The sequence below is a fragment of the Heliangelus exortis genome, chromosome 3, assembly GCF_036169615.1.
Source record: "Heliangelus exortis chromosome 3, bHelExo1.hap1, whole genome shotgun sequence".
In the NCBI taxonomy this organism is placed as follows: Eukaryota; Metazoa; Chordata; class Aves; order Apodiformes; family Trochilidae; genus Heliangelus; species Heliangelus exortis.
The window spans coordinates 52,384,874-52,409,598 of NC_092424.1; the positions used below are offsets into that span (position 1 = coordinate 52,384,874).

General features: G+C 38.5%; 1 protein-coding gene across 2 annotated transcripts in view; it reads right to left on the reverse strand.

Annotated features, from left to right (window-relative positions):
• Nucleotides 1–2,418: 2,418 nt before the first annotated feature.
• Nucleotides 2,419–24,725, reverse strand: part of IPCEF1 (interaction protein for cytohesin exchange factors 1) — a 44,782-nt gene continuing 22,475 nt past the window's right edge. The window contains exons 7-10 of one of the 2 annotated variants that reach the window (XM_071740607.1): nucleotides 23,612–23,700; nucleotides 18,424–18,790; nucleotides 9,254–9,444; nucleotides 2,419–5,817 (exon numbers count right to left, since the gene is read on the reverse strand). In XM_071740607.1, coding sequence (XP_071596708.1) covers nucleotides 5,617–5,817; nucleotides 9,254–9,444; nucleotides 18,424–18,790; nucleotides 23,612–23,700 — 848 coding nt within the window. In that variant the 3' untranslated portion in view covers nucleotides 2,419–5,616. The remainder of the gene's footprint in view (nucleotides 5,818–9,253; nucleotides 9,445–18,423; nucleotides 18,791–23,611; nucleotides 23,701–24,725) is intronic. The other variant, XM_071740609.1, reaches the window with a different exon arrangement.

Consider the following 24,725-nt stretch of genomic DNA (forward strand, 5'->3'; position numbering starts at 1 on the left):
TTTAATTGACAAGTGCAAACATAAGGCTCTCATTCTGCAAGATGTGTGTATCATTCCTTTAAAAACAAGTCGCATGTGTGGGCAACAAGCAGTAAAAAGGCAGTGCTGACTGCAAACATTATGCTGCGAGTTTTAAACTAGTGGGGGAAAAAAAATAGATTTACCAGAAAAAATACCAAACTGGGGTTCGATATTTCAAGGTGCTGCAGGCCCTGCCCCAGCCTAGCAGATAGCCTTGCAAATGCTCCTCTATTCATGGCTTTCCTTGCCCACACAGAGGGTAACAGAACAGGCACTGCCATTCCTCCTTTTTGCCAGTCCTCAGCATTGAAAGCTTTGCAAAAGAGTGCTGCTACTAGTATACATATTTGGCATTTCACCGGGTGAGTTAATTTGCTAAACATTCTTAAATAAAGTGATTTAAAGATAAGTGATTACTTATCTTTGCCAGTCCAAGTGCTAGTTCCTCTGCACATGACAGTGGGAGACGTTTTCATGTCCTCTTCTATTTATTTTTAGGTGGGAGAAGATGAAACTGCCATTGGGTATGTCATAAGGTAATTCGGATCCATGGCTCCTAAACTATGTTCTGATGCCAGAAATTATTTGTCCTATAGAAATGCCCTACACTTATATCCTTAACATGGACCTCATGTGGGCCAAATGGGGTACATAGGCCTCAGACATTGTGGTAGCTGCAATGACTTCCCAAAGAAATGGACTTTCTGTTTTAAAGGCCAAGTCATCTAGAGCCAGTCTTTTCAAGGTAGTACATCAAGACTGATGAACTATCCATGAATTACATGCATATTTCATTTTTTAGCTTTCTGCCAGCATACAAGCCACTCCTTTTGGATTTTTACCAGGAGGAAATAAATTGGAACATTCATTTTTCCAAAGCAGACGGGTCTTGGAATTTCTCCCATAGCAAATTTCAAGGAACGTAGTACAATTCTGAATATGTGACAGTTTTTTCATTGTTGAAATGCCCAGCTTTTGGCAAGATTAACTCCCACTAACGGATGCACAGAGAAAAGACCTTCAGCTTGATTTTAGCTCAGAGATTTTTTGTTCTGTTTTTCCTTTTCTTTTTTTCATCTCATTTTTTGTTTTGTTAATAATGAAGCTGGTTCTTAAAAAGGCAAGAATGTATCAGTTGGGGGCAGGCAGAAATGGGATTAATCTTCAAGCCATCAGGAAAACACTGACTGACATCTTAAAATGTCTGCTGCTTTGAAATGCCCCACACAAAACAGGAAATACCACTTTGGCTCTGTTACCACAGGAAAACCACTTTGGCTTCCTGTTAGCAGAAAGATATGTCTCATACAAATGAAGCAAACCCAGGCCCTCACTGCAATTGGTCACTTTGGTACAACAACAAAGCCCCCAAATCAAACTTCAGCCACAGCATAGGGACTTCCTCACAGAACTATGGAGAAATATGCTTACATGGAGTATCTTGCTTGTTTGAGTTAAAAAATACAAGTATTCATGTTCTATCTATAATAGACATGTAAGCTTACACATGGCTCACACAACAGATGCAGTATGCTCTATCTTTTTTGCAATTAGAAATAATTTCACAATTCTGAAATTCTAGATAGTATTAAATAAAATACTTCTTTTCTTCCCCTCCTTTTCTGGCTGTTCTAAACCAGCTTTTTCCCTCAATATAAATATTTTCTGCAAAAATAAAATTATCTGGGGAAAAAAAAAAGTTGTAGTACACTATTTATTCCTGTTTCAGTTGAAGCCCATTAACTTGTAAATCATCAGAACTAGATTCAGAAACAAGTCACTGTCCCCTCATGAAGCCTCTCCCATCTTCAGAAAAGAAATGTGATTCCAGCTCATTCTTTAGATGTTGAGATGTACACAATGAGATGCTCTCATTGTTGAGATGTACACCAACAAAAGAGAGATATTCAATTTCCAGAAAGCCACCAGAAACAGGGTGCAGGAACAGCTGAGATCAGGTATTGTCATTAGTTACTTCAGAATCTGCATAGCTGCACCAGTAGTTGTACCAATAGCAAAAGGTTTTACTGACAAAGGAATAAGTGTGCATGTGCACACGTGCATGTATGCACATTTTTTCCTGAAAAAAAAAAAGTACACAAAAGAAGTCTGGTGAGGCAGATGATTAAAGACTTTTAGACATTCACTGGGTGTGCACAATTTCCCTGCACTGTGAACCAGCAGTGCAGACCTTCCAAATTCAGACCAGCAGATACCTTTTACCCCAAGCATCACCAAGTGGAGCACAGAATTGTCCAAGTTTCTCCTCCCAAGGTGGCTCCCTGCTGCATCCACCTGTTGTAGCTGTCAGCTTGTGCATGCTTCTTTCTCTGATTATGGCTTTCATTTTGCTCTGCAGCCCAAAGACAAATGATGAACCAAGTGAAAACTGTCACATTGATTGTGACAAAAAATTAATCCTATTTTGTTACAATTTTAATTTCACATTCCCCAAACTTTCCATTTGTTTTGGGTCTGAATAGTAGCTGAAGAGAATGGAGATAGACTCCCAGCATTGCACTTGCGTAAAACTCATACATTTATTTTCTTGAACACATAGAAATTTCTTAAAATAACAACTTCATAATTCATAGACAAGAATTTTATGCAATTTTCAGAGGGCAATGCAGCCCATCCTCAGCAGGTTTTCAGAAACTCAGTAGTTCAACAATAAGTATCTAGTTGTCATCTGAGAGTAATTAAAAAGCTATTTTAAGCCACTTAATCTTATCAAAAACAGAAGTAGAATTTGGGCAGTTTGAAGATATTTGTCTGTCTCTGTATTTTGGAAACCTGTTTTGTCTATGTTTATACAAGCACAGTGTGAAAAGAGCTGACACAACATGTGCAGGCCACATAATGCTTTCCTTTGTATAGTGCAAATCTGCTTCAGCAAATGGAGTTGATCAGAACTTTGCTCAAAGCTGCAAGGCACTGACTAGTCTGTCTCAGTCTGAGAGGCCATTTGAGCACTTGCTTGTTATTAAGATCTAAGTGAAGAAGTTTTTGAAGAAATGTGTTGTTCACATACTTTGTTTCGTAAGAAATTGAGGTCTACACTTACAAGAGAAAACTTCAAGTGTACATTCAATTTCACCTCCATTACTTATCAATTATTCAACTCAAATTAGTTTAAATTGAGGTGGACCAAGCAGATTAATCCCTACACTACTAACTTTCAATGTGAGCTCAGTTTATTGACATTAAGTCAAGTTGAAGTCCTCTCCCACCTGTGCATCTTCTTTGAAGGATGCTATTCAGGAGTGGGACATCCATGGAGGTCTACTGTTCAAAGGGTTTTCTAGGAATGGTGGAAGAATAATAAAAAGGAAATCTTAAAATTGGCTCAGTTTTAGGGATTTTTTTAGGAATTTGGCTCTAAGTCAAATTGCAACAGGTATTGAGCTTGCTTTATTTCTAACAGCTTCTAGCTAAACTACTGAAGTGATGAAATCCCCACTCACATGTTCATTTCCTGAAAACAGTTTTCTTTTTAACCAACCTGGATTTTACTCCTGCTTCCCCATTTAGTCATTGTGACACTTCCAGGTCTCAGCTCACATTCGTTCCTCACTGGCAGAGTAGCCCCAGTTCTTAAGTCCTGAGTCAATATCAGCCCCTACCATCACACTGATAAATCCCTTTCATATCTGAAGCTATAGTGCTATCCCAAGCATAGCCCTTCTTCTGCATTCAACTAGCCCCCATTTCCCCTGATCCTCTCCCATTAAACCTGTATCAAAGGAACTTACATTCTTCATCCTGTTTCCCCTTTGTTATAGCTCACCATCTGCTCCTCACTTCTCACACTCACTACAGCCCTAAATGACATTTTGGATGCACTGGAATGTAACTCCACATCCCCTTTTTTAAAAGGGAGGCCACTGAGTGTTAAAAATGTTGTATCAGTCAGAAATAGCTACCTAGGTGGAAAAAATTTCACGTTCCCAGTAACACCATTGACTAAAGTTTTCTCAGTCAAGTTATGATAAAACATAAAATGTATAAAGAGAGTTAATATGGCTGCATTTGTATAGTATATCTTGGTTTAAAAGATAAACTGTGTTGAAAACTAATGACAAAGAATGCGTTTACGAAATGGCCACCAGAAGTGCAAACTGCCTCTATTCCTATGGTGGCATTAATTAGAGAACAGTGGGCTGTCTTGTTTTTCAAAATACAGCACTTTACAAGGTTCCTTTTCCTTCTACATATGCATAAGATGGGGAGGCAAAAAAGCCAAACCTGTTCTGAGAACAATGAAGTAAAAAAGTTATAATCCTGCAGCAAAACCTCTGAAAATACATTTATTTATTGCCCATAGGGGAATCCTGAAACTTTCCAGAAGTGGCATACAGTTTCTAGAAACAGTAGAAACTGTTTCTAGAAATAGTTTTTCTTAATCTAAACCTTACACATCTTCTAAATCTAAAACTCAAAGCTAGAAAGACAGAAATCAAAGCTACAGCAGATGCCCCAGGATAGTCTCAGTTGTTGAGCTTTTACTGTGATTCATAATGGAACAAAAACCAAAGAGGCATTTCATGTCAACCCATAAGCATTCACCATGAGTTGGTCTGGTCCATGTGTTCCTGTCTACGCTAGGAAAATCAGCATATATAAATATATATAAATAGAACAGATATACAATACATAGTCACATTCATATAAGCCGTAAAATGACATATATTTACAAAAATATATGCAGCTATGTTGTACACTTTCAGATCCACATCAAGAATTTAATTATTTAGCTTCTGGCTTGTGAACTTGATCAGCTTTCTAAGCAGGATCTGGGATGAACTTGTACCTTATATATTCACAATTGTCAAGAATGAGAAAGAAGAAAATAATCTTCCAAGGAATTCTGCCAAGTCCATAAGAAAAGTTGAAACCTGTTGAAGCATTAGCTGCCTCACTGAATAGTAAATTGCATGTTAGCAAACATTGAGAAACCTTCTTTTCTTCACATAGAAAGACAATACCTGGACCTAGTCCATAAATAAATTTGGAACTCATAAAACAACAGGCAGAGCACAATCTAGGTGCCTGACTGTGTCTGTAGTATAAACTCATGCATAATTACTACTGTCTTTGTCTCAGTTTAAACCGATAGCATGGTGAAAGTGAATGAATGTAGAGATAAAAATTCATACATCAAGTTACCTTACAGGGTAAAAAGGTAGAGAGTAGAGTAAACCCTGCTGGCATTGTTGTAGCTTCCTTTTACAGTAAGTTACATGGTTAAAGCAACCCCAAGGATCTCACATGTATACAGTTCATATTATACAGTTCTGTGGCTTGCAGGAGTTGGACATAATTAGTTTACTTCTCCCAAGATGAAAAAACATTTCTGTTTCTTAAAATAGTCTTCTCAGGCACGCAGTCCAAGTTCAGGCGTGCTTTTTTAATTTGAGGGATTCGCCCTTTTGACTTGACATGAGTTTTGCAGGAGGAATTAAAGCTTTGCAGAAAGGATTGTTTTCCTCTTGAAGAACACTTGGAAAAAACAAGCCTCAAAATGCAACAGTTTAAAGTGCCTGTACTTGAAGACTCAAGGGGAAGAATCTTGCAGTGAAGCATCAGACCATGGCCTCAGATAGCACTTTCAATGATGGGCTGTCGAGTCAGCTCTTGTTCCTCGCTATTCTCTGTTGACACATCCTGGACCTCCTGCTGCTGATAGATATCTTGGACCAGCATGATGTTTGTGTTCCTCCACTCTCTATACTTCATTGCTGTCAACTTTGGATCCTCTAGCAACTGGTTAATTGTGGCCAGGTCATGTTCCTTACACTAGGAAGAGAACAATTGGTTATTTCCCACAGAAACTGTCAAGCTCATTGTCTGAAACAAAAGCACTCCAGGAACATTACAGAACCCTGTCACAAGGACATGGTCAATTATCCATCCTCCTGGCAACTTGTTCCCATTTTTAGAACATAGATCATCAAAGTTAAGCCCACAGCAGAAATTCGTCCTAGTTGAATGCAAGATTATGATTTCATGTAGAATTTGTATTTTACAGGATTGTTAGCAAAACTTTATGAGAGGTTCATGTGAAAATTAAGTGCTGCTATACTGTCTTGGAAGTTAGTACTAGCATGAAACTAAACACAACAGCAATTTTGCCAGTAATTCACACCAATTTTAACTTTCTCTCTCAAAAAATACTTATTCCCTGACCATATTATAAATGTCCATGCTCTGAGAATTAGACAGAAAATAATTTTGGATATAATCCATAGACTTGGCAGTTGAGTTTATGTGCGGCTAGAGCATATGTTGCTGCTAATACATGTCCTGCCAGATACTACTAATAAATCTGGTCTCTACTTTTAGAAAAGAACAGTTCAGACCATAAATTGTGGGCATCCTGATGTGATCGTAAATGATGAACAGTCACTGATAAAGGGAGACTAAAACTCTGTATGTCACTGAATCACAGAATGGTTGAGGTTAAAAGGGACTTCTGGACATCATCTGGTCCAACCTCCTTCCTCAGGCAGGTATACTTAGACCATGTCCAGATGGCTTTTGAATATCGCCAAGGAGAGAGACTCCACAGACTCTCAGGGCAATTTTTCCCAGATCTCAGTCACTGTCTCAGTGATGAATGTATTTCCTGATGTTCAGAGAGAACCTGTTGTGTTTCAGTTTGTGCTCTTTTCACCAGGGACCACCAAAAAGAACCTGGCACCCTGTGTAACTCTTTGCACCCTCCTTTCAGGTGTTTATACTTGTTGATGTCTTCACATTTTCTGACACAACAAACCATGTTGCTTTTCCATCCCCTATTGCCTATCCATGCAGGGATCACAGGATAGAGAAGCCTTAGTTAGCAGTTACAGTTAATGGAGGAAGAAAGCTTTACTGTTTTTTCTCGGCTCCATCCTCCCTGAGTCTGTGTGTGACAGCAATGGAATAGTTCTCACCATCTCCAATAGTTCTCACTATCTTCTCCTGCTGCCACTGGTTTCATCATGCCTGAGGACACTCTGCTAGAGGTTGCCTTGAAAACACCTTGAAAATACTCCCACACACTCATGACACTTCCTGATAGCAGCCAGTGGCTGCTCACACATCCACATCCCACTATTACTCTAATGAACTGTCAACTGTGACAATTCCCACAATGTCTGAGCTGCTTTGGAAACACAAAAACTTCTTCAAAAGTTTACACAGGTCTGACCCTCAAGACCTAGATTCAGCTCTCGTAAAAAACCATTTCAGGCATTGATGCAGAGATATGCACAGTTAGCCTAAAAAAAGCACAGGAGATAGGGAGGTAAAAGGAAAAGAAGAATATTTCCAGTGGACAAAATTGTTGGCAAAATTACGTGCCATGGAATGCTCCTGTAGCACTAAATCTATTTCCCACAGTCAGTAAGCCTGTGATGCATCTGCACACAGCTTCTCTCTCTTCCAAACTATCCGAAGCACGTCTTGTTAATCATATATTGTGGCAGCAACATTAATCTGTTGTTAAGAGGTGGAGTCAAAAGTCCAAAATTGAAATTACACTGAATCTTGCATAAATCACTTGTCTCAAACTAATAGGGTTTTAAATAAAGCAGAGTAAATATGGATCTGACAGAAAATTTTCCTGATTTTTAAATTTCTAATATCTCCTGTTTAGAAAATTTACTTCACAGCCACAGAATCCCACTGGTGCAAAGAATATGGCAGATTCCCACTGCAGGCATTTGCCTTTCAGGTAGGCTAACAAATGCTGATAAGTACAGAACTCTGTGTCCGTAAGAAAATATCTGTTCTATATTTGTCTTGTCAATCCTTCAAGTTCTCAGTTTGAAGAAAAAAAATCAGCACATTGCAGACATTATGAACACTAAAAAATGATTTTGCATATTAAATACAAGCAGTAAGACCAGCTTAAGATTATAAACACTGATAATCACAGCTTAGAAAATACCCCCATTGGAAAGCTCATGTCTGGCAGTAAGGCTTCTAGGCTTTTAGTCAGCTCCATGCTAATGAAATTGATTGTCCCACAAGATACTGTTTTTACTGTTTCATAGATGTATTAGGGAGGCTACTAACTGAGATTAAAATTGCAGTTTGTTTCCATAATTTATTTTCCTGACACATAAAACAGGAGTACCTTTTTAAACTCAATTATATGATAGGCTCACTTTATTACTGATGCAGATGAATACTGCTGTGGTCAATATCATGTCATTGAAGACTTTTTGATACCAAGAAGAGAATTCATCAGGTCTCATACAGAGCCTAGAAAAGCCTAGAGCCCTACAGCAAGGAGAATGACTATATTGCCACTTGTCTTTTCAACTGCACCTTCAGGAAGTTTAAGAGGCCAGGGGTGCCAAAGCCAGCCCTCCCATTGCAACAAATAATCAAATCAGTGATTGTACTGATAGGAGAGGTCTTTAATGCTTTTCTCCAGTGTACAGTGCCTGAAGCCAAATACATGGACTTCAAAGAAGTTACTCAATTCCTGCTTCTAATGCATTCAAAAGGGAGCAAGTGAAAACCCAGGTTTGCATTTATTCTTTCTTCTTTCAATTTCAATGTTATGATTAAGCTTTCTGTTTCCCTTGGTACCATTCAGAAGCAGGCTTTGAAATCCCATGATACTTGATGCTGGTGAGTAAATAACCTCATAAATCCCCATATTTGAGACAGACTTACTGACCCTTTCATGGAACACCTTCTGAACCCCTCCAGTTCATTATATGGTTCCAACATAAAAGCAGGATGCTTTTGTTATTAAAATATTTTAGTTACAGGAGGTCTTTACAATAGCTTTGGCACATCCTGTACATTCTCCAATAATCACATAACGAGAACTTTTTTTAGCTCAGGGTCATTTTTTCATGTCCTTTATCATCAATGTGATTTGTCTGCTCTTCCTTTTTTAAGGCTCCCCTGCTAAGTGCATTCAGCCTAGCTTGCAAGTTTTCCAGCTAAGAGAAGGTTTCTTTATTAAATTTTCCAGATGGGCTGGAACTTCTGCATGAAGGGTCCCTGGATCCCTTCTCAACGATTGCCTCTGCTTCCATTTCAAATTTAACAACACGACACAGATCAGTATTCAGAATGAAGTAGAAAAGAATTTTAAAAACTTAACCAAATTCTCAGAGGATTTAAGCAAAAATGTAATTAGATTTTGGCTGAAATCTATGCTTGCTTCATTTTGCAGCCAAATGCTTCTCTCTCTCAGGCTTGTCTTTGGCTTTCTCTGTGACCTCACCTTTAATGTGCTGTTCAGCATTCGAATTTTGTGGAGTTTTTCATTAATGGAAGGGTTTTTGCTGCGTTTGATAAATGACTTCCTGAGCTCCTTCTTTGTTGACAGCCGACGATCACCAATGGGAGACAGGCTTGCTTGTTCTAATGACTTGTAAAGTCTCTCCATCTCATCATCATCACATTTTTCCTGATCTGCAAAGAATAAATAGGGTATGAGAACATGAATATGGCACCAGATAGCAGGAATGTTAAGTTCAGCCACCAAAAAGGCACTTAGCCAAGTAAAAAATATTAGAGTTAAAACCAAGGGCAATTTTTATGGTAATTTATAGGGTAACAATGCATATGAAAAAGATATACTACCAGAACTAGGATGTTTTTAAGAATTGAATCATGATTCAAACAGATACAACCTGTATTTCTACTGACAGACTGCTGCTCTAATGCTTGAAATATTCCACAGACTTTCTATAACTCTCAGTAATGTTACATTTGAATGAAAACAACTTTGATATTACTTACACCCATTCACCATTTCCTACATGCTGCACACAGTGAGTTGCATTTCTGTGTGTCAACTCACAGGTTGAAATCTCTTTGGTGTACAGATTCATTGTCAGTTTTTGATAGTTGTTGAAACCAGAGTTTAAGAATATTGAGCAATGAAATGAAATGTAGGAACATTTCTGCAGCCCCAAAAGAATGTCCCTAGAAAACAGTTTAAAATAGAAATACTTGGGGGACGTGATACTTAACTCCTGGTTTCAGAGATTGCAGTACAGAATTTGCCTGTGGTGCCTCACAACAAAGTCTTGATTATCTCCACCTTAATTATTCTGATGGCTCCCCAGCTGCAGCATCTTTCATGACAGAGAGGACATGAAAGGAAAAGCTAGCAATCAGCTGAGAATAAAATAGCATAAAATAGGATCAAAACTGAATCAAAAGCTTTTTTTTTTCAGAATAAACCAACTTAAAAATGAACAGTCAGAAACTAAAACTGTACCAGGCATATGTGGGGGTGTTTTGGCAGAAAGCCATTTACAGCAACAGACTGTGCAACTCACTTCTTGTTCCTCAATCCACACTGCAAGCTTTTCTGCTTCAGTGTTTGCTAAAGGAAAAGGTTAAAACAATTGGTGTTTTCAGAGTGCTAATGAGTCCCTCAAGATCAACTGGGATAACATACATTTTTATTTCTCTGGGGATGATGGTCGTGGTTCTTGTCAACTGCAGTCCTCCATGTGCCAGTTGAACCAGCTGGGCTTTTATTTTTATTTTTTTTTAATGACAGTCTTAACATTGGCTTTTCTAAATCAGCTTCCGTCAGGTGACTTTTTCTGAACAAAAGGAAGAAGGCTTTTTGTTCACTTATGCCACAGCAAAAAGTCTTCTCCAACATGTCAGCACATTTAAGAGGCTGCTTCTTGTCTTCTCCATGTCTTAAAAAGTACTGCATCCTCCTACAGCCCTGTTCTTTCCAAATATTTAGATTACAAGAAAGGTTTATGATATGCTACAAATATTTGCCTTTACTGTGTTGCTGGCCTTTTTTTTCACTATTTTGTGATTATAAAAAGCCTGCTGTAACTTGACAAGAGCTAAATATAGCGTCCAACATTGGTACAGTGCTGGGGAAGGAAAAGGAGAACCGTTGTATATTTAACAAGCTGCAGGAAATAGAAAAAAAATGTAAGTGTAAGGAATAATACACAGCAGTAATATTTCCTGAAAACTGTCGGTTTATGCCATGAGGCTCGTAATTATAACTGGTTTCCTGCCTACTTTCTTGGGATGAAGCAGCTGTTTGTTCCATTAGCCAGCTCCTGCCCAGGACTGGCTCAGCTCTGCAGTAAACATCACCCATCAAGACTGTGCAGAGTATCACTCTGAAAGATAAATGGGCCTTTATAGGATATCCAGCAAGGAATGGATAAGAAGAAAAAACAAAATGCATTGATCTTGTCCAGCACCTTTAAAAAAATAGTCAAGCCATGGGGATACTTGAAGGTCTTGCTCCAGGTATCTTTTGAGGCCACATCAGTATCTTTTGAGGCTCCTCAGTATCACAAAAAAAAAAAAAAAAAAAAAAAAAAAAAAAAAAGGTTGCAAAGCAGCAAGCATGATAAAAACACCCTCACTGAACACCACTGGGATGAAGGTAAGGAGGACAGAAGAACTCAGTGAGGACAAAATAGGGGAGCTGAGGGCAGAAAATCCAAACAAAAGGCTCCTGGACATTGCATATGATGACTGACACACTCAGTTTCTTCATTCCATCCAGACTGCAACCTTAAACTCCTCTCCTATTTCTTATCCTTCCACCACGCCTACCCCCAGAAGGATTGATCAGGGTCAGGTAATTTCTGTGGGAAAGGAGTGTTCCAGATTCATCAGATTGGGTGGATTAAGGGAGTGACAGTGAAGCAGCTAAAAGGGATTTCAGGAAACAGTTGGAAAACAAAAATGAGTGAAACCTCCAGGCTGTCTAGAGAAAGGTATGAGTCATATAGTACTTTTTTCTCCATCTTTGTTTACACTAATAAGCAGTGAACTTCTGCCACAACAATTAAATAATAACAAAACATTCTCTTAGTATTATGCTTTTGTACAGAAGAAGATGCTGTTGCTATTGACAAAGAGTATTTCTGAAAATAAACCTCTATAAATTAAGGCTAGACTGATACCTGCCTGGGCTTGTATCTTGCTTCCTGAGTTCCCCTGTGTCAAGCTCAAACAGCAGAAGTCCATGTGTTAGAGGCTTGAAGGTGCCACTGAACACACTATTATATTGATGCTGTAAATCTAAAAAGGGGGATGATAATGAAGGAAGGGCAGAGGGATTATGTCTAGCAATCAGTTTAACAAGATCAAAAAATGACCTGTGGTAAGAAAACATATTAGCTTGCTCACAGAACTGTGCATTCTAGTATTTCACAAGGCTCTCAATGCCACAAAAATAAGTGAGGAAAGTGGTACATATAGTTTGCTTTCTGGTTTTCCCTACAAAACATCCAGTTCAGGCTGGATAATAGAAATAAAGCAATGTGGCTCAAGGCTTAAGCACAGACATCACTTCTTCTCCAGATTCAAACATTCACATCACATTTTCCCAGAACCTAATATTGCTTAATTCCCTTGCACCTGGAGCACAGACATTCACCAGTTCCATATTTTTAGGCATCAGTAATTTGGATTTTTGTATGAAGCCTGGATTGTCCACACCATATTACTAAATTGTTACAAAATATTTGATATTCATCATGAAGTAAAAATGTATACAAAAAAACCCATTTAGTACACAAGCTCAGACCCTGGTTTAAAAATTAAAGATTCTCTGCGTCATCCTCTCAAAGATAAATGTACCACCCTTACTCTGAGCTTTATTAACCTCCTAAGGTTTATAATGATGGATATACTCTGTTGGCAACAGTTCTTAATAACATGGAGAGGTTGTGCCCCACTAGCAGTGCTCTGGAGTGAGTCTTTCCATCCAGGTCACACAGCTAACATCAGGCACATTCAAAATCACTTCAAAATGTAATATTGTAAGTTATCTCTTCTACCAGTACTCTTTAAGCTAAGCACTTCTGGCCTCAGGCATGCAAGATAGGAAACTGAAATGCTACAACAGCATATCTGTATCTCATCCTATTTTAAAGATAAAATATATTCATTTTTTCTCTCAGGACCTGCTGAAGGTTTAGTGGTAAGGAACAAACAGCAACAGTGGAAGGATATTACACATTGGGTGCATCTCTGAGCATGTACATGCGCACAAGGTAACACATGTATTGTGTACTTTTCCCTCCCCTTATCAGAATTAACTATAAGTTCTGTTAACTGATGTCACTGGAAGGATCAGTCTTGTTGAGATCCTTTCACCATGGCCTTCACTAACAAGCCTCACAGTCTGCTAAAGCCTCATAGCAGTTCTGGAAAAAATCTGTAGAATTGTGTAGCTCTTTTAACTTTTCCCCGCTTCACAGTGGGGAAAATGGAAAAGAACCAGTGCTGACAAAAAGGGAAGTTCTGCTCTGAGATATTTTAACATTCAGCAGAAAGAAATCTTTTAGGTTGGGATGAGAAAAATGAAGTAATAATTCAGGTAGGTAAGAACTTCTGAAAAATTTTGTTTGAGGAGGAGCAAAATATGATTTTGTGACTTGATGCCACTTACCTGGAACTTCCTTCTAACTAGCAGGAGATATAATAGACAAGAGCAAGCAGCCAGAGGTTCAATATACCAGCTCTTCATCTCCTCAATTTTCAGCTTTGATCATACTGTTGGCGAACTGCCAGCTTGGTGGGAGGCATCAAAGTACTGAGACTCCTCACCTTGCAACAGAAACATACCTGAAATCTCAACTTTAATGCTCTTTAAGCCTAAAAAAATGAAATTATCCAGATCTTTTTGAAAAGCAGCTGTGGAAAGTCAGGCTGATTTTTTCCCAGCAGTAAAAATATGGAAATTATTAATATTTTGCAATAAGAGCACTTTGTATTGTAAACCAACCTCAGTATGACATATTTTACTAAATCTTATCTGAATTGTAAGTACTTGTTCTGTTCAGTGAGATCTCACAGCTCTCCACTTGTGTATTAATCCCAGGAAAAAAAAATCTGCTTCTTCCTCCTGTCTTGTAGCTGTGCCAACACCTCTCTTAGTGATTCTGCCAGCAGGTCCATCTATAGACCCTGGCTGGGGAGAGGAGAGAAAAAAAATCATAAATTACTTTTGGCCTTACTGACCTACATGCACCACCCCACACCCATCCATTCTTTATAGTGGTACTAAACTTTTCAACGGGAATATGATGACACCTTGGGGAAATCACATTTTGCACAGAACTACAGAAGAGGAAAGACTGAAAATGTTTTAATTTAATTAGGAGGACAAAGCTTAGGCAAACGCCTCACTGGCAAATGTAGAACTAAAGGTGGAAAGAGTGGGGAGAAATAAAAGGAAAAGTATGTTGCCACAAACTGTTGGATGCTTTTGACTATGAAACAGTACAGTAAACTCTGAAGTGAGGGATGGCATTTCAACAAACTGACTGAACTTGAAACAACACAATCTATCTCCTTTCCAGAGAGTTCAGAAAACCCTAACACCATAATTTTCACTTGATTTCCAGAGCCTTTTGATGAGAAATAAAATAATAATTCAAGCAGAGTTTTTCCTCTACACAATTCTTTTCACCATCAGAGCATTTCTTGACCAGCCTCAGCCATGGTTTAGCCATTTTCTGTAACTTCTGTAACTTTTCCAGAAGGAACAAAAGGACCTGTGCACTCCAGAGAATCTGTTCTGGCAATTACTGGCAGACTCTGGAGGGGAAGAGGATGTCAGTTCTGAGAAAAGAAGGAATTGATTGCATGTAGGTCCTATTTAACCAACTCCTTCCTGCAAAATGAACCCAGATAAAATGCAAGTGGTATTTGAAAATCTTTCCAGGTTTTTCAAAGTATTGGCACACACCATTCTTCTACCAGCAACTGTAAGTTAAGTAGAATAAATAAATCAGAAGCAAAAGAATTCCATGCCAAGACACATTAATTTCACTTGATCATAAAACTCTCAGGAAATGCAAGGAAGGATGTTATTGTTACAGTATAAGAACCCTAAATAAATACAAATAAACATTCCTTTTCTCTTATAGAGAGCTCTCAGTTTCTATGGCTTCCTTTTGTTATCATATTATTTGGTGATGGTGGTGGTGTGTTGTAGTCAGATAATTTTTGGTCCAGTAGTTCCAGAAGAAATTGAAAGAAATTGAAAGAATGGAGTTTGGCTGTAGAACATGTCTCACCATTCAAGATGGGGCAAGGCCAGCTTCTGGATGCAGACCACATAGTCAGGTAGATGTTTGCATTCTAAGCTGTTTCATGTTTACAGGTTTTTTGTGTCAGAGGCAGTTTTGAATGGTTTTTCATTGTGCATGTAGCAAACTGCAACAAGGAAATACCAAGTATGTTCACAAAATAAATGGAAACCTAAGGCTGAACTACTTTCAAAAGAGAAGGCTCTTTTTTGTAACTTTCTTTCACTCTCTGGTACATAACCTCGCCTCAGTTAATCATCTCTGACAATCAAGGCTGAGAATGGCCACAGCATAACTAATAGTGGCTGGAAAAATGATTAAAATATCATATGGTACATCTCCTTGCACCAGACACTTACAGTTGCTTAGCAGATTTCTTCAAATAATTTTCACTGAAAAAATAATCCATGATCATTTATTGAAGCTACTGTTTTTCTTACAGAGATTCATACATTTATCTCTGAGAAGCCTTTCTTTCATTTTTAACTCATCATTGAGGTTTCTTCACTAGTTAATTCACTAAATTTGTATTTTCAAGATAAGCTCTTCCCACAAAGCCACAGCTACTCTTTCTTCCTTCTAGGCACCAACTTTTCTCACACTGGCCTCAGTTTCTGACTTTTGCCAGCACAAGTGAACTCTTCAGTTCTTGAAAACTTTGACCTCTGCTCCAGGCTGCTATCAACTACAACCAGTAATTCCTCATGGGGTTTTACTGAGAAGAATGCAGCCACACAGCAGAATGCATGACAGGTTTTTTATGTCCTCACGTGGAGGAGAGAGAATGGACATACATGAAAGCTCTGTGAGGAACGGGTTAGAAGATCCCATAAATGTTCTGGTAACAGCAGGGTCAGCTTGACTGTCAGACCCCAATGCAAGATGGACCTGTCTCCTTCTGGACCCAGTCCCATTACTCCAAAACACGACAAGCTGTCAGAAATGCACTATTCATAAGAGTTACATAGAAAATAACATGACTGCATTAGCAAACCATTGAGATATGCATTCTTATTTCACATCAGATAAAAATGGTGTTCTTGATAGTTATTGTAAATCATGAGGTTTTGCAGCTAGATTTTACACCCACAGTTTGACTTCATTTCCATTCACATCCTTAGCAACTAGCTGGAGAGGGAAGCTGTTGGGGGATAAGCCACAGAATCAGAATTGCATCCTTTTTGATAACTTTCATTCGGAACTGAATTGCTATTTTACTTTAGTCCTTTTTTCCACTTCATTCTCAAATTGAAATAGCTTCACTAATCTCCTTTTTTTCAGTGGCTAATGCAAGGGTGAGTGGGGAGAGCACAGGAGGTACAAAAGCCCCACACATCAGCACTCTCCATCTCCTTCCCTTATTACGCAGGCTGATACTGGAAAGAAAAATGCATGTATGTGTACATCTTACTTGCTCAGCAACAAGTTACTATGCAGACAGTAACTAGTGAGGTTATACAGTTTCCATAGTGACTGTCTCATTTAAATTATCTATTTCTGGAATTCCAGAAATCACTGCTGTGGTTAGAATGGAAGTCTTCTGTGATCTTTGCTGGCCATCGCCTAAGCATTGAGCAATGGAAGGTTTCATTTTTCCAGGAGTAATTTTGGGAAAATTAAACCATATTGCGAATGGCAGGTATATACCAAAATATGTCTTGATTTACATTTTAATCCCATTTTTATAGGTAATGCATTACTGAGTCAATCAAACTGTGCTTTAGATTATTATGAATGTATCATACTAATTCTCTCCAGAAAAGTACTTCTCATCCTTACATTATGATGGAAAACATTAACCTATGCACTATTGCAGGATTGCTGACAACACTAGAATAACATATTCCAAGCAAAAGTTTAGATTTCTGAAGAGCAATTACTGAGTCTTGTTCCAAGGGATCTATACAACACTATGCCATACACTGCCTGCACTCCAACAAACCACCTGAATGTATCTATTAACCATTCCCAAAGGCATTGCTTGGTCAAATTTATCCCAGAAGGTTAAATTACAAAAGCCAGTAAATTTACTGTGTCTTTGACATGTTAATTCAGTACCCCATTTCTGTTACCCCTAGCTCGTTCACTACGTGCAATGTCAGAGTTTATGGGTATTAGATTCCAAGGGAACTCTCAAAACATCCTCTCTATTCCACCACATTGAAATGCTACATGTGCTCACTCTCAGTTTTACTTCCCATTTATCTTCATGGCTACAGACGTCTCTAACAGAGCAGTCAAGAAGATGAAGCTGAGTGCAAAACATTCTGAAATTAATTTACACTTTACACTTTTGCTAAAATCTGTACTTCACTTGATTTCTTTTTAAAAAAAAAAAAAAAAAAAAAAACACAACAGAAAAATACATGACAAATTAAAGGGGTGCTGTGTGTTGGTATATGTAAAACTAAAGGGACTGAAAATGTAACTGATGTGTCTTATACTATTACTTATGAGACTCAGCTCTCAGTGTCCAGTTCATCTGTCCCATCTTTGCATTACCTTCAGGCTAAGCTTTTGGATGCAACTTTGTTTTGCATTGTACAGAGACAAAACAGCTTTTTCAGCAATGTACTCACTTCAGCTCTTTACAAGAATTTCAGTTCTCTAGGCTTCATTCTGCGTGTCTTCTCATTTCAGCATATTGTATGCAAGAAATGCTTTTTATGCTTCAACTGTTTATAATACAGGAAGAAGATTTGCTCAAAAGACAAGATGCCTTGCCTCTCTACAGAGAGTTATTAATAGTAACAATGGCCAAGTTCTGGAACTGTGCCACCTTTTCAATTTAGCAGTACATTCCAGCAGGAGGATATCTATGCAGCTACCCATTTACTTAAACAAATCCAGTCATAAAGGAATTTCTGAATCAGGACTGCAGTTGTTTCCCCTGGGTTTCAATGAAGCTCAATGAAACAAATAAGGAATATGTACTGGAAGTAAAGGCAGCTGCTTCCATTTTCAAACCAGAATTGGCCTAACTCCATGTTCACCTCTTTCTACATATTCCATTATGCTAACGGTGTCTTAACATTTTGATTCAGTTCTAACTACTAAAAGACAGCTATGAAAATGCAAACTAACAAATTATATCTATGTTAGAATTATATACAGAGGCTACAATTTTAACATGTAGAGAAAATTTGAGAAAAGCTGTAAAAGTACTTACCAATTAGAAACTATGCTATATATTTAATGCACAATACAGCAAATATTTATTATAAATTATGCGCCACTGGAAAACTCTTCAGTGAAGAACATGAAGGAAGGGGAAAGGAAGTTGAGGAAAACCCCTGAACTCCCACATTTTATGTCTTGAAGGCAGAAATCTGTGTCGTTAGCTCACCTTTGGATAGTGATCTCTGTCCTGTTGCATCTGGCACAGCTAGACAATTTGTTTCCAGACCTAAAAAACAGTTTTGGGTTCCACCACTGGGTTTGGAATGCCGGACATCCTGGCTTTCTACTGCATCTCCACAATCTACTTCTGGCAGTTCATCAGAGTGGATCTGCACGCAGAAAGTTAAAGGCTGATCACCCTCTTCCATGGCAGAGCTGTTAACTAGGTCAAGCCAGGACTGTCTCTCAGAATGAATCACTTTAGAGGTCAAGGAAGAGGATGATTCTTGGGAGTTGAAAGCACTTTCAGGAGAAGAGAGGGAACAAGATGCTTCACTTGACAGAGTTGATGTGAAAGAAGACTTCTGTTGGTCCTGTTTTCCAGAAATTAAATGGGGGGAAGAAAAAAATATTTCCAAGTTATTGAGTTATTCCTCTTCCTAAGTTCTACATGTTATAGATTCACATCAGTAATTTTCAGTACTTCCGGTTTAGTCATCATTTATTTTAATCCTTCCACAGAGCTTGATGATGGCAAGATAATGGTGGAAAGACAAAGCAGACAGTCGTAGGGCAGAGGGCAAGAAGAGAAGAATGGTACAAGATTTGTGTTAGCTGTTGACCTGTTAAGATTCATCCTTCAGTACATGAATCTGGAAAGGGACACAAATATCACTCTGTAATGTACTTTTCCCCCTACCTTAATGAGAGTTCATACAACCAGAGAGATCTCAGAGACATCTAAGAGTCACCACTGAGCTAAAAGTTAAATAAAAGAGGGTATGATAGATGCACAATTTAATGTGAAGAGAGGCTGAGAGAAAGAACTAAATTTTGAAAAGTATTTCTCTTCCCAAACAAGCAAATAGATGCCTGGGTCTTCAAATACACCAGGCATTTACATGGATTGAATTGCACTGGTATCTGGTCAAAAAATCAACTTACACAATAAGAACTAGCACTAGCCTGTTTCTTAGCCACCTAAAACCACTGAGAAGAGAGAGTCAAATACACAAATTATACATACATAAACACACAAAGACAAGTAAAAATACCCGAAAGATTATTAATTGACAGGAAAAAAAATAAAGTAATGGAAGACAAAAGGAGACAAAGCCTTACAGTGAAATTCTTATCAAAAACTATCAGAAATCTTGATGAGATCATCACTGTATGAAAACCAGATTTCTTGTATCTGCTACTGCAGAAATTTATTTCTTCTGCAAATAAATCATCTGCTACTGGCCAGTGCCAGAATCAGATGGACTACAGTTCTGGCAAGTTTATGTTCTCAATACATATGTAGAAAACTTTGTGTAAGGCTTAAAACAAATTATGACTGAAATTTACTGAGTATGTGTTGCTAGGGAAACCCAATCTAGCTGGTAACACAATAAAGGTACTAGCCTGGAATTAATACCCTGGTAAACTAGAAATTAGTTATATTCATATAAGCCAAACCAACAGTGACAGGGTTTTTTTTTTAATTATGTAGTGCATATTAGTTTGGTTTTACATTAAAGAAAGCAAAGTAGATTTACCTTTCTGTGTTTCTGATCTATTTGCATCACATAGTGACTAATGAAATCAGATTATGAAGAGGATCAATATCAGATTGTGAGACACCATTTATTTGTAGCATTTTCTTCACTTTTGTAAATTTTCAATGACATTCATTTGACACTGTCCCAAACCCTGTGGAATTAGACTTAATTTATGTTCCTATTATGAGAAGTACAAGACTATGTTTTGGGTATATTTTTGTTTTTAAAAAGGAAACCTTCCTAAATGCACCCTGAAGAGAAGGACAAGGAGATGCTGTCATACACTCCATATATGAGTGATAGAAACAACCTTGGGAACACTGGTGACCTGAAGCATTTCACCTAAGAGTTCCTATCACAAAGAAAACTTGTTCAAACATTTGTACAGCCAAGCAGAACAACTATACCATAAAATCTCCTGCTCACATGGTGTGGTTGGTCTAATTTTGACTGTTCAAAGATGAGAAAAGATGTTAGATCTCACCTTTATTTTACTGGCATTCCTCCATGCAAGAGAAAGTGCTATTGAAAGGAAAATTGTGTCTCACTGAATGGCATATATTTTTGTTTTCATTTTCATTGTGTGTTAAATAAAAAAACTTGGGTGAGAACAAAGATGACTGTCAGAATGTAGTTTCTCTACATGACCAATATTTACCTTATTTGAATGGTTCCTTTGGAAGCTTTGCAATTATCCATATAATAATAAATTTCTATTTGGAGACATTTTAGAAAGCAGATATTTAAGCAAGCAGTTTATAAGGATTCCATTGAAGATCAGTGAGTCTCTAGGCACTTTTTAAAGAAAAATTATCACCATGGAACACCTCAAATGGTCTTTTGGGGCTGCTGCAATCTATTGTCTACACATAGCTGCTGGGTTTTGAACTGTAAACTCATTCACATATGAAGAAATTAATGTGGATGCTCAGTTACTTGTTCTTCACTTGCTTTTTTCTTCTACAGTACCCAAAAGCATACATAGACATAGAAATGTCACAATCACTGCATCTTTCTTTTTCAAGTTTCAAAATTGTTTAGATCAGCAGAGAACAGAGCAGCAAGTGAAAACTTTGTGCTAGAAGTACAGCAAAACATTTGCTGCTCCAACACACAACAGAGCCTGCACCTGCATTGCTATTAGTTTCCATACTAATAGTTTTTAGTCTGGAGTTGACCTCCAGAGGTTTGGAGACCTTTCTGCTTAAGACAGCATTAGTTTGATTTTCCATAATGTGCATAGCTCCTAATTTGTATTTTGCAAAATCAATGTGACATGTGGGAGCAAGAAGTGCAACTTCAAAAACCAGTAAAAATAACGAAAAGAAACAAACCCAGGCAATGCCTGTGGCACTCTTGATGCTGGGCTGGGTTTTTAGGAAGAGTGTCTGCTGCTGTAGCAATCTGAAAAGATTCAAAAAGGTCTTCCAAAAGCAGTAAGTAGCCAGATCTGTTACATCTGGGACATCAGTAACTCCACACTGAACAAGCAGGCAAGCAATGTTTAACCAGACTTGCTGACCCAACCAAGAGCTCCAGTGCTAGAACTGACTTTCCAGTGAAACCTGTGCTTTTCCAATCCTTCCAGTGGTTTTCTTGCTCCAATACTTGTCCAGAGGGGAAGGGCCATTAAACTAGGTATTTAAAGATAACTGACTTGCAGTCACACACACTTCTGCTGGTACCTAAGTACTCCCTACCCACCTCACAAGCAAGCTGAGCATTAGGGAGACACTTGACAGCTAGAGGTTATTTCAAGAGACACTTCTAGGGTGTCTAGCTTTGCTCAGGAGATACTAACCTTTATCCATGATGGAGGGATGTTAAGCTGGGGGTGAGTAGAAAGTAAATCAGCTGAGAGAGGTGGAGGCTTGGGGGAAAACAAACTTTAAGATAAAGGCAGGCCCCCTCTGCACATGCACCATTGCCTGCCTCCTACATGTTGATTTCTAAAACACAGAGGCCAGCACTCAAGAAGAGCAGAGGGAAAGGGGACAACCGGAGATCGCCTCTGCAGCAATCAGACTGACAAGCAGCAGGAAGCCAGAAAACCAGAAAGCTAAAAAAACAGCACCTGTTTAAAACTCATCATCTGGAAAAATGCAGGCATTCACCCAAAGGTGAGCAGATGGAAAAGACATCTACAGCCTCTCTAAGCCAAGCCACCGAGGTATAAAACTCAAGATGCTTCATTATCGGCCCTCAGCCCAGAATACCTCTTGGAGATGTATTGCCAGGGCTCCCCTTTCTCCAATATTTTCAGCCATTCAGCTGCATTTAATCTCCAGTTAATACAGACAATAAAGAATTATGTTTTATACAGCAGTGAATGCCATGCACCCCCTCGAGTGCCGGGTGGGTTGTTTTAGAGTGATTAACATTACACAGCTATTTCAGGAGAGGAAGTGTGGAATTCAGTCAGACTTATCTGACTGAAACAGAAGCCATCAAGTGGGTAACATTGTGACATACACTCTCAGATCTATGCAAGCTACTTAAAGATTGCCAGACAGGGAACCCTGTGCGTGGCAGCTCCTTTGTTATTGCCTGTGACCACTTAAGCTTTTCCAGCTCATCTGTATATTTCAGATTTATTCCTGCCTCTCTGCCCACCTCAGCTACTGGATATAATTTCAACATGCCATACAAGAACATGTACCACAGAGGCTTCCCTTCCATGGGATACAATGAGATGATTTAGTACTAAGTATATTACTGTGTACCCCTTGATGTTAACTTTTGGGTGGGGAAGGCAATAGTTTGGACTCAAGTTTCCTTATTTCAGCTGTATTACCATCCCAAACAAGATTACTCATCTCTAAACACAGAAATAAGTAAACGTTGTATCTTAAAGCACATGTGAAGGGAGATGAGATTGCTGAGAAAAGCAACAACATATAAACAGGATTAACAGGGTAATAAGTAGCTAATAACTAGGGGAGTCAATTTAATTAGACACATGAGGGTGCACAGTACTTTATTGCAATTTATGAAAAGAAGCAAGGCAGAAAGAAATAGTCTGGAAAAATACAGCAAAAGAAAAAATAGTATAGATTTTGGGAGAACGTTTATTTTCTTTTTTTACAGTCTATTTTTCAGAGGCAGGGGAAAAGAACTGATTTTATCACTGTAAGAAGAGGCCTCTTTCCCTTCACTTGTCTTTACCGCCACAAAAGCAGCTTCAAATTCAGTAGTCTAAAGAAGAGCTCATTCAAAAAAAAAAAAAAAAAAAAAAAACCAAAAAAAACCCAAGACATACAAATGAATAATGCTACTAGACTAACAAGAAGAAGTAATATTTGGGACTAAAGGAAAAAAAAAAGTATATAAAACTAGGTTTTGCCAGTATTGAAAAGGTAGTAAGGAAACGACACAGTGTATGTATGGGGTAGACACATTCCTTTCTGCAGCAAGATAAATATAGCTCCATCTGAGGGAGATGTTCTTTGCAGTGTGAGGCTCCCAGGAGTGAAGACTCCAATAACTGCATCCTCTGCTACAGGACAGGGTCAGTCAGTGCATTCTCATTTCACAGGCACACAGGGTGAACATTTACAGCTGCTGTTTTGGGTTATTTCTCAAAGGTTCACCAACTTAAGAAACTTTTGTTCCAACTGGCTTACAACTAGAAACAAGTTAATTAGCACTTACCGAAGGAGTGGGTGGTGGCTGGACTGCGTAGGGTGGAGATGGTGTGTCTGTTATTTCAGCATCATCATGTTCACTTTCACTGTAGCATTCTGAGGCAGACATGGAAAATAAGTAAAAGCAAAATGTGAGACCGATGCTCAGCTATTCCTCACAGCATTCTGGTAAACAAAGGTCACCAAGTAGGATGTTCTAGGCTGAAGGACCATGACATAACAAGTCAGTGTCTCCTAATTCATGGTGATCTTTTTTCTTTGTTAAATCAAAATTGCTAGTTTGCTATGGCAGGAAGCAGTAGGTGGCACTGCTCTAGATAGCTACACAAATGGATCTGGGGAGGGTTCTTTTCCTCCCTTTGAAGCCTTTAAAAGAAAGGCTGTCTAATTTGTGCTATTATTTAGGGAGACCTGCTGCAAGCAGTAGATGCTGTCCTCTAATCTCTGTTACCCATAATTTTTCCTGGAACTAGCACAGGCATTAGTGTTTTGGCTAAAATTTTAGAAAAAATAGATCACTCTCATGGTGCTTTGGAAATCACAGAGCAGCATCATGAGAGTCTTCCATCACCACACATAGGTATGCCACACAGCATGGAATACATGTGCAGTAAAATGTTCTAGTAGTAAAAGTAAATTCAGTACTCTAGAACTATGCTCCCCACTCATTTTTATTTTTTAAATAGAAAGTGAGCTGATAGAGCTTCCGTATCTCTCAAGATGAGGCAGACATGCAGACAAGTGATTTCTTTCAGCTTCCTGTGTAGCAGTTGAAAGCACTTTCTCAGATGCTTTTCAAAAGTGGATTAAATACATTGGTGATCATTGATAAAATGAGACAAAGCAAAGGGCAGGCAGTAAATTGGATGGCTCCTATTCCTAGGGCCTGGCTGTAACCACTGGGTAAGATCACTTCCCTCTACTGAATCATCCACCTTGTGCCAGCTTTCCTTTCATATCCAGCCTCTATAGGAAAAAATTCTTGGGTCCTGCCCCATACCACATGTGAAAGGATGACAAAACTCACCCCCACTCCACTAAGGTAGGGGCATGAAGACTGCAAAGGCATAGTTAGAGCTTAATGAGGACAACAGGAGTGAGTGTTAGCTGCCAGAAGAGCA